The 11,183-nt window shown below is 36.6% G+C and overlaps 1 protein-coding gene across 1 annotated transcript in view; it reads left to right on the top strand.

Moving 5' to 3' along the window:
* The first annotated feature begins 225 nt into the window (after positions 1-225).
* The window catches only part of LOC133535514 (uncharacterized protein KIAA1755-like), a 129,610-nt gene continuing 118,652 nt past the window's right edge, over positions 226-11,183 (top strand). The window contains exon 1 of the mRNA XM_061875409.1: positions 226-507. Coding sequence (XP_061731393.1) covers positions 505-507 — 3 coding nt within the window. The 5' untranslated portion in view covers positions 226-504. The remainder of the gene's footprint in view (positions 508-11,183) is intronic.

Here is an 11,183-nt window from a genome sequence, read left to right as displayed (position 1 = left end):
TTTTGGTATCGCCGATGCCCGGATTCGACTGGATGGGTAAAGAAAACATGTGGTATCGCCATCGGTGTTTGTGCACTTTGGGCGATATCATGTCTGAGGGCGTGCGATACGTGGGAATGTGGGAGAGAGGCAATTGAAAAGCCTTCAGGGGGATTTCCTCAAAAGTTTTTTTTTTTCTTTCCTCCTCCCCCTTCTCCAACAACTCTCTCTCTCTCTCTCTCTCTCTCGCCCACAACTTGCTCCAAACACCCCCCAGGCATGAACAAGCCGAGGGACGAGAACAAGGCAACTTTTCGCCTGCCTTCTCCCCTGCAGTCGGGAAGAAGCCCGTGAGGAAAGCGGGGGGCTTTTTGGTCGGCGTTGCACCGGGACTGCCGTGTGGAGATAGTCCAGTAGGTGACATGTTGCCACGGCCAAACATGGCAGGGGTCTCGGTTCCAGGACTTCTGTGGCGAGGATTATGACCCAAGTTCCTGCCCCCGGAGTGCAGAGACGGCAGTAAAGATGGTAAAGTATTCTTCTCTTTGTTTTCGGACGATTGCGAGGCTCCACTGACCCGGTGGGAGAAAACTGGAGTGTCTGTTGTGGTCTCTTTTGTCTTCTCAACTGCAGAAGTCCTCACATCCTACATTTAACCCTTCAGGAGCCTCTAAATTTGCTCTTTATAGCCAGAAAAGTAAGTCATAAAGTGTATATTCATGTTTTCTTTTCACTTTATCCACTGGGGGGGATCATTTGATTTATTTATGAAAGAGAGGTTAACAAGTTTAATGATAACACAAGCATGTTTCTGTCATGAAGACCAGAATATAAGTTGGTGTGATTGTGATGACTTGCATTGATTGGAATCAGACCAGAAAAGTTGGTTTAGCGTGATAAACAAAACCCCAGATAATGTCTCCTGATATTTTGTGTTCCTTATAGACACAGCATAATAATACTGGATGTTGAAGCACGGTACGTCTGACTATGGTAGTCATGATGCTCCGATTAGACTAGATTGTATGATGCCTATTCATTGGCGAAAAGTCCTGGAAAACTGGGGATTTCGGGAAAAGGAAAACATGTTTTGCATTCGATGTATGGGAAAAGTAGTGTGGGTTGATGATTCAAAGGTTGGCGGAAAATCTGGACAATTTAAGGCATTGTAGAACTATGACTACATCCGTTCATTTGAATGGGAATTTCCTGGAAATTGTTGGAAAATTGGGAGTCTTTGAAAACCCTTATACTTGCACAAGTGTCCTCGATGAAATGAACAGGTTGGTCACAGAATAAATTAAGGAATTTGTTGTCCCAACTCAGAGGAATGTTTTGAAGGTGGGATGTTTAAAAATGGTTGAGAAATGTGGACTGTGAAAACTTTCCAGGAAGAGGCGAAAAATAGGGCTGCGGACCACCTGGAATCCTGGAGATTTCCGGAATTCTTTTGAACTTGGAAAATGGTAGTTTGATGGTCCAAGGTGAGTGGAGTTTTTTTCACATTTTCAAAATTTGGAGAATTTAAGGCATTGTAGAAGTATGACTACATCCGTTCATTTGAATGGGAATTTCCTGGAAATTGTTGGAAAATTGGGAGTCTTTGAAAACCCTGAAACTTGCACAATTGTCCTAGATGAAATGAATGGGTTGGTGTTGGAACTTTTGGAATCTGTAGAAATTTTTTTACGTAGTAATATTTTGAATTGAGAATGGGTATCACGGAATTTCAGGAAAACCGGGAATTTGTGCGGAAAAAAATAGGACCATTTGTTGTCCCAACTCGGAGGAATGTTTTGAAGGTGGACTGTGAAAATTTTCCAGGAAAAAGTGTAAAATAGGGCTGCGGACCACCTGGAATTCTGGAAATTTCTGGAATTCTTCTGAACTTGGAAAATGGTAGTTTGACTGTCCAAAGTGAGTGGAGTGTGTGGATGTTGGAACGATTGGAATCAGTTGAGAAATGTGGGATGTATGTACATATGCTTTGTATATTGCCCGATTATTTTCTATGGGAGGAAATTCCTGGTAATCTGGGAATTTTTATAACATTCCGGAAAAAAAAAACCCAGATAATGTTTCCTAATATGTTGTGTTCCTGATACACACAGCATAATAATACTGTATGTTGAAGCACGGTACGTCTGACTATGGTAGTCATGATGCTCCGATTAGACTAGATTGTATGATGCCTATTCATTGGCGAAAATTCCTGGAAAACTGGGGATTTGGGGAAAAGGAAAACATGTTTTGCATTCGATGTATGGGAAATGTAGTGTGGGTTGATGATTCAAAGGTTGGAATCGGGTTTAAAAATGGCGCAAAATCTGGAGAATTTAAGGCATTGTAGAACTATGACTACATCCGTTCATTTGAATGGGAATTTCCTGGAAATTGTTGGAAAATTGGGAGTCTTTGAAAACCCTGATACTTGCACAATTGTCCTAGATGAAATGAACAGGTTGGTCACAAAATAAATTAAGGAATGTGTTGTCCCAACGCAGAGGAATGTTTTGAAGGTGGGATGTTTAAAAATGGTTGAGAAATGTGGACTGTGAAAACTTTCCAGGTAGAGGCGAAAAATAGGGTTGCGGACCATCTGGAATCCTGGAAATTTCCGGAATTCTTTTGAACTTTGAAAATGGTAGTTTGATGGTCCAAGGTGAGTGGAGTGTTTTTCACATTTTTGAAATTTGAAGAATTTAAGGCATTGTAGAAGTATGACTACATCTGTTCATTTGAATGGGAATTTCCTGGAAATTGTTGGAAAATTGGGAGTCTTTGAAAACCCTGAAACTTGCACAATTTTCCTAGATGAAATGAATGGGTTGGTGTTGGAACTTTTGGAATCTGTTGAAATTTTTTTACGTAGTAATATTTTGAATTGAGAATGGGTATCACGGAATTCCAGGAAAACCGGGAATTTGTGCGGAAAAAAATAGGACCGTTTGTTGTCCCAACTCGGAGGAATGTTTTGAAGGTGGACTATGAAAACTTTCCAGGAAAAAGTGTAAAATAGGGCTGCGGACCACCTGGAATTCTGGAAATTTCCGGAATTCTTCTGAACTTGGAAAATGGTAGTTTGACTGTCCAAAGTGAGTGGAGTGTGTGGATGTTGGAACGATTGGAATCAGTTGAGAAATGTGGGATATATGTACATATGCTTTGTATATTGCCCAATTATTTTCTATGGGAGAAAATTCCTGGTAATCTGGGAATTTTTATAACATTCCGGAAAAAAAAAACCCCAGATAATGTTTCCTAATATGTTGTGTTCCTGATACACACAGCATAATAATACTGTATGTTGAAGCACGGTACGTCTGACTATGGTAGTCATGATGCTCCGATTAGACTAGATTGTATGATGCCTATTCATTGGCGAAAATTCCTGGAAAACTGGGGATTTGGGGAAAAGGAAAACATGTTTTGCATTCCATGTATGGGAAAAGTAGTGTGGGTTGATGATTCAAAGGTTGGAATCGGGTTTAAAAATGGCGCAAAATCTGGAGAATTTAAGGCATTGTAGAACTATGACTACATCCGTTCATTTGAATGGGAATTTCCTGGAAATTGTTGGAAAATTGGGAGTCTTTGAAAACCCTGATACTTGCACAATTGTCCTAGATGAAATGAACAGGTTGGTCACAGAATAAATTAAGGAATTTGTTGTCCCAACTCAGAGGAATGTTTTGAAGGGGGGATGTTTAAAAATGGTTGAGAAATGTGGACTGTGAAAACTTTCCAGGAAGAGGCGAAAAATAGGGTTGCGGACCACCTGGAATCCTGGAAATTTCCGGAATTCTTTTGAACTTGGAAAATGGTAGTTTGATGGTCCAAGGCGAGTGGAGTGTTTTTCACATTTTCAAAATTTGGAGAATTTAAGGCATTGTAGAAGTATGACTACATCTGTTCATTTGAATGGGAATTTCCTGGAAATTTTGGGAAAATTGGGAGTCTTTGAAAACCCTGAAACTTGCACAATTGTCCTAGATGAAATGAATGGGTTGGTGTTGGAACTTTTGGAATCTGTTGAAAATTTTTTACGTAGTAATATTTTGAATTGAGAATGGGTATTTCGGAATTTCAGGAAAACCGGGAATTTGTGCGGAAAAAAATAGGACCATTTGTTGTCCCAACTCGGAGGAATGTTTTGAAGGTGGACTGTGAAAACTTTCCCGGAAAAAGTGTAAAATAGGGCTGCGGACCACCTGGAATTCTGGAAATTTCCGGAATTCTTCTGAACTTGGAAAATGGTAGTTTGACTGTCCAAAATGAGTGGAGTGTGTGGATGTTGGAACGATTGGAATCAGTTGAGAAATGTGGGATATATGTACATATGCTTTGTATATTGCCCAATTATTTTCTATGGGAGGAAATTCCTGGTAACATGGGAATTTTTATAACATTCCGGAAAAAAAAAACCCCGATAATGTTTCCTAATATGTTGTGTTCCTTATAGACACAGCATAATAATACTGGATGTTGAAGCACAGTACGTCTGACTATGGTAGTCATGATGCTCCGATTAGACTAGATTGTATGATGCCTATTCATTGGCGAAAATTCCTGGAAAACTGGGGATTTGGGGAAAAGGAAAACATGTTTTGCATTCGATGTATGGGAAAAGTAGTGTGGGTTGATGATTCATAGGTTGGCGCAAAATCTGGAGAATTTAAGGCATTGTAGAACTATGACTACATCCGTTCATTTGAATGGGAATTTCCTGGAAATTGTTGGAAAATTGGGAGTCTTTGAAAACCCTGATACTTGCACAATTGTCCTAGATGAAATGAACAGGTTGGTCACAGAATAAATTAAGGAATTTGTTGTCCCAACTCAGAGGAATGTTTTGAAGGTGGGATGTTTAAAAATGGTTGAGAAATGTGGACTGTGAAAACTTTCCAGGAAGAGGCGAAAAATAGGGTTGTTGCGGACCACCTGGAATCCTGGATATTTCCGGAATTCTTTTGAACTTTGAAAATGGTATTTTGATGGTCCAAGGTGAGTGGAGTGTTTTTCACATTTTCAAAATTTGGAGAATTTAAGGCATTGTAGAAGTATGACTACATCCGTTCATTTGAAAGGGAATTTCCTGGAAATTTTGGGAAAATTGGGAGTTTTTGAAAACCCTGAAACTTGCACAATTTTCATAGATGAAATGAATGGGTTGGTGTTGGAACTTTTGGAATCTGTTGAAAAATGTTTACGTAGTAATATTTTGAAATGAGAATGGGTATCACGGAATTCCAGGAAAACCGGGAATTTGTGCGGAAAAAAATAGGACCGTTTGTTGTCCCAACTCGGAGGAATGTTTTGAAGGTGGACTATGAAAACTTTCCAGGAAAAAGTGTAAAATAGGGCTGCGGACCACCTGGAATTCTGGAAATTTCCGGAATTCTTCTGAACTTGGAAAATGGTAGTTTGACTGTCCAAAGTGAGTGGAGTGTGTGGATGTTGGAACGATTGGAATCAGTTGACAAATGTGGGATATATGTACATATGCTTTGTATATTGCCCAATTATTTTCTATGGGAGGAAATTCCTGGTAACATGGGAATTTTTATAACATTCCGGAAAAAAAAAACCCAGATACTGTTTCCTAATATGTTGTGTTCCTGATACACACAGCATAATAATACTGGATGTTGAAGCACAGTACGTCTGACTATGGTAGTCATGATGCTCCGATTAGACTAGATTGTATGATGCCTATTCATTGGCGAAAATTCCTGGAAAACTGGGGATTTGGGGAAAAGGAAAACATGTTTTGCATTCGATGTATGGGAAAAGTAGTGTGGGTTGATGATTCAAAGGTTGGCGCAAAATCTGGTGAATTTAAGGCATTGTAGAACTATGACTACATCCGTTCATTTGAATGGGAATTTCCTGGAAATTGTTGGACAATAGGGAGTCTTTGAAAACCCTGATACTTGCACAATTGTCCTAGATGAAATGAACAGGTTGGTCACATAATAAATTAAGGAATTTGTTGTCCCAACTCAGAGGAATGTTTTGAAGGCGGGATGTTTAAAAATGGTTGAGAAATGTGGACTGTGAAAACTTTCCAGGAAGAGGCGAAAAATAGGGTTGCGGACCACCTGGAATCCTGGAAATTTCCGGAATTCTTTTGAACTTGGAAAATGGTAGTTTGATGGTCCAAGGTGAGTGGAGTGTTTTTCACATTTTTGAAATTTGGAGAATTTAAGGCATATTAGAACAATGACTACATCCGTTCATTTGAATGGGAATTTCCTGGAAATTGTTGGAAAATTGGGAGTCTTTGAAAACCCTGAAACTTGCACAATTTTCCTCGATGAAATGAATGGGTTGGTGTTGGAACTTTTGGAATCTGTTGAAAAATGTTTACGTAGTAATATTTTGAATTGAGAATGGGTATCACGGAATTTCAGGAAAACCGGGAATTTGTGCGGAAAAAAATAGGACCGTTTGTTGTCCCAACTCGGAGGAATGTTTTGAAGGTGGACTGTGAAAATTTTCCAGGAAAAAGTGTAAAATAGGGCTGCGGACCACCTGGAATTCTGGAAATTTCTGGAATTCTTCTGAATCTTGGAAAATGGTAGTTTGACTGTCCAAAGTGAGTGGAGTGTGTGGATGTTGGAACGATTGGAATCAGTTGAGAAATGTGGGATATATGTACATATGCTTTGTATATTGCCCAATTATTTTCTATGGGAGGAAATTCCTGGTAATCTGGGAATTTTTATAACATTCCGGAAAAAAAAAACCCAGATAATGTTTCCTAATATGTTGTGTTCCTGATACACACAGCATAATAATACTGTATGTTGAAGCACAGTACGTCTGACTATGGTAGTCATGATGCTCCGATTAGACTAGATTGTATGATGCCTATTCATTGGCGAAAATTCCTGGAAAACTGGGGATTTGGGGAAAAGGAAAACATGTTTTGCATTCCATGTATGGGAAAAGTAGTGTGGGTTGATGATTCAAAGGTTGGAATCGGGTTTAAAAATGGCGCAAAATCTGGAGAATTTAAGGCATTGTAGAACTATGACTACATCCGTTCATTTGAATGGGAATTTCCTGGAAATTGTTGGAAAATTGGGAGTCTTTGAAAACCCTGATACTTGCACAATTGTCCTAGATGAAATGAACAGGTTGGTCACAGAATAAATTAAGGAATTTGTTGTCCCAACTCAGAGGAATGTTTTGAAGGTGGGATGTTTAAAAATGGTTGAGAAATGTGGACTGTGAAAACTTTCCAGGAAGAGGCGAAAAATAGGGTTGCGGACCATCTGGAATCCGGGAAATTTCCGGAATTCTTTAGAACTTGGAAAATGGTAGTTTGATGGTCCAAGGCGAGTGGAGTGTTTTTCACATTTTCAAAATTTGGAGAATTTAAGGCATTGTAGAAGTATGACTACATCCGTTCATTTGAATGGGAATTTCCTGGAAATTGTTGGAAAATTGGGAGTCTTTGAAAACCCTGAAACTTGCACAATTTTCCTCGATGAAATGAATGGGTTGGTGTTGGAACTTTTGGAATCTGTTGAAAATTTTTTACGTAGTAATATTTTGAATTGAGAATGGGTATTACGGAATTTCAGGAAAACCGGGAATTTGTGCGGAAAAAAATAGGACCGTTTGTTGTCCCAACTCGGAGGAATGTTTTGAAGGTGGACTGTGAAAACTTTCCAGGAAAAAGTGTAAAATAGGGCTGGAATTCTGGAAATTTCTGGAATTCTTCTGAACTTGGAAAATGGTAGTTTGACTGTCCAAAGTGAGTGGAGTGTGTGGATGTTGGAACGATTGGAATCAGTTGAGAAATGTGGGATATATGTACATATGCTTTGTATATTGCCCAATTATTTTCTATGGGAGGAAATTCCTGGTAATCTGGGAATTTTTATAAGGTTCCGGAAAAAAAAAACCCAGATAATGTTTCCTAATATGTTGTGTTCCTGATACACACAGCATAATAATACTGTATGTTGAAGCACAGTACGTCTGACTATGGTAGTCATGATGCTCCGACAATCAAGCAATGCGGCTTCGTAGCTTACCAAAGTCGTGCTAAAACATTTTGACCTATTTTTGAGCGGCGTGTGTAAGGTTCTATATTCTCAATAAAAAATCACAGTTTTGGCGTAGCCTGCTTGCTTATGATTGTGATTGGTGTTATGGTTATGACTTGCATTGGTTGGAATCCGACAGTAGTGATGCTAACGTCCAGGTTTTCAAATGGAGGAGAAACAAAGTTTTCTGAGACTCTTATTTTGGTTAGCGCCGGCAAAATGGAGCAAGGGCTTTTATTTTGAAGACAGGAACTCGAGTTTTGACGGCAGGTTTAAATAAAGAGTGTTTCTCACCTTCCTGTCGGTCCTTTTTACTTAATAATGATCTCACAAGACCCTCGGGTGCCGTGAATGTCAATCAAGTGATTAAAGTCACGTTTTGCTGAGGATTTATGATTAAACGGTTTTAGTTGTATTTTTTAATGCCTGGCTGGCGATGGACTGACACACCCTCCGCCATCCACGTAATGAATGGCCACACCCGATCTACATCAACTTCAGATCCATCTGTCGATGTCGATGCTTGGACATTCCCACAATAATACTATTAATGATAAAAATAAGATTTTTTGGGGTGTTGTAGAATCTTACATGTGGATGCTTGGGCATTCACAGAATAATAATACTAATAATACTGTTAATATTAATAAAAATATAATTTTTGGTGCTGAATCGTATATATGTGGATGCTTGGACATTCACACAATAATAATAATAATAATAATAAAAATATTTTTTTGTATGTGTGGACTCTAATATGTGGATTCTCTGACATTCACACAATAATACTAATAATAAAAATATGATTTTTGGTGTAGAATCTCACATGTGGATGCTCGGACATTCACATAATAATACTAATAATAAAAATATTTTTTTGTATGTGTGGACTCTAATATGTGGATTCTCTGACATTCACACAATAATAATAATAATAAAAATATGATTTTTGGTGTAGAATCTTATATGTGGATGCTTGCGCATTCACACAATAATAATAATAATATTAATAAAATATGATTTTTTGTGTTGAATCGTGTATGTGGATGCTTGGACATTCACAGAATAATAATAATACTAATAATAGAAATATGTTTTTGTGTGTAGAATCTAATATGTGGATTCTCTGACATTCACACAATAATAATACTACTAATAATACAAATAGGATTTCTGGTGTAGAATCTTAAATGTGGATGCTTCAACATTCAAACAATAATAGTAGTAATGATAAAAATATGATTTTTTTTTTGGTGTAGAATCTTACATGTGGATGCTTGCGCATTCACAGAATAATAATAATAATAATACTGTTAATATTAATAAAAATAAAATTTTTGGTGTTGAATCGTATATGTGGATGCTTGGACATTCACACTATAATAGTACTAATAATAAAAATTGTTTTTTTGTATGTGTGGACTCAAATATGTGGATTCTCTGACATTCACACAATAATACTAATAATAAAAATATTATTTTTGGTGTAGAATCTCACATGTGGATGCTTGGACATTCACATAATAATAATAATAATAATAAAAATTGGATATTTGGTGTAGAATATTATATGTGGATGCTTGCGCATTCACACAATAATAATAATAATATTAATAAAATATGATTTTTGGTGTTGAATCGTATATGTGGATGCTTGGACATTCACAGAATAATAATAATACTAATAATAAAAATCAGTTTTTTGTGTGTAGACTCTAATATGTGGATTCTCTGACATTCACACAATAAAAATAATAATAATAATAATACTGTTAATATTAATAAAAATATCATTTTTGGTGTTGAATCGTATATGTGGATGCTTGGACATTCACACAATAATAATAATACTAAGGGACGGCGTGGCACAGTGGGAGAGTGGCCGAGCGCAACCCGAGGGTCACTGGTTCAAATCCCACCTAGAACCAACCTCGTCACGTCCGTTGTGTCCTGAGCAAGACACTTCACCCTTGCTCCTGATGGGTGCTGGTTGGCGCCTTGCATGGCAGCTCCCTCCATCAGCGTGTGAATGTGTGTGTGAATGGGTAAATGTGGAAGTAGTGTCAAAGCGCTTTGAGTACCTTGAAGGTAGAAAAGCGCTATACAAGTACAACCCATTTATTTATTTATTTAATACTGTTAATATTAATACAAATATAATTTTTGGTGTTGAATCGTATATGTGATGCTTGGACATTCACACAATAATAATAATACTAATAATGAATTTTTTTTTGTATGTGTGGACTCTAATATGTGGATTCTCTGACATTCACACAATAATACTAATAATACAAATATTATTTTTGGTGTAAAATCTCACATGTGGATGCTTGGACATTCACATAATAATAATAATAATAATAATAATAATAATAATAATAATAATAATAATACAAATTGGATTTTTGGTGTAGAATCTTATATGTGGATGCTTGCGCATTCACACAATAATAATAATAATATTAATAAAATATGATTTTTGGTGTAGAATCTTACATGTGGATGCTTGGGCATTCCCACAATAATACTATTAATGATAAAAATATGTTGTTTTTTTTTGGTGTAGAATCTTACATGTGGATGCTTGGGCATTCACAGAATAATAATAATACTGTTAATATTAATAAAAATATCATTTTTGGTGTTGAATCGTATATGTGGATGCTTGGACATTCACACAATAATAATAATACTAATAATAAAAATATTTTTTTTGTATGTGTGGACTCTAATATGTGGATTCTCTGACATTCACACAATAATACTAATAATAAAAATATTATTTTTTGTGTCGACTAATATGTGGATTCTCTGACATTCACGCAAAAATAATAACAATAATACTAAGAGTAAAAATATGATTTTTGGTGTAGAATCTTAAATGTGGATGCTTGGACATTCACATAATAATAATAATAATAATATGATTTTTGGTGTAGAATATTATGTGGATGCATAGGAATTCATATAATAATGATAATAATAAAAAGCTGATTTTTGATGTAGAATCTTATATGTGGATGCTTGGGCATTCACACAATAATAATAATAAAAATAAGATTTTTGGTGTAGAATCATATATGTGAATGCTTGCACATTCACACAATAATAATATTAATAAAAATATGATTTTTGGTGTTG

Source organism: Nerophis ophidion, linkage group LG16 (assembly GCF_033978795.1).
Source record: "Nerophis ophidion isolate RoL-2023_Sa linkage group LG16, RoL_Noph_v1.0, whole genome shotgun sequence".
Taxonomy (NCBI): Eukaryota; Metazoa; Chordata; class Actinopteri; order Syngnathiformes; family Syngnathidae; genus Nerophis; species Nerophis ophidion.
Note: the sequence above shows the minus strand (reverse complement) of the source record. Positions and strands in the feature narration are given on the sequence as shown.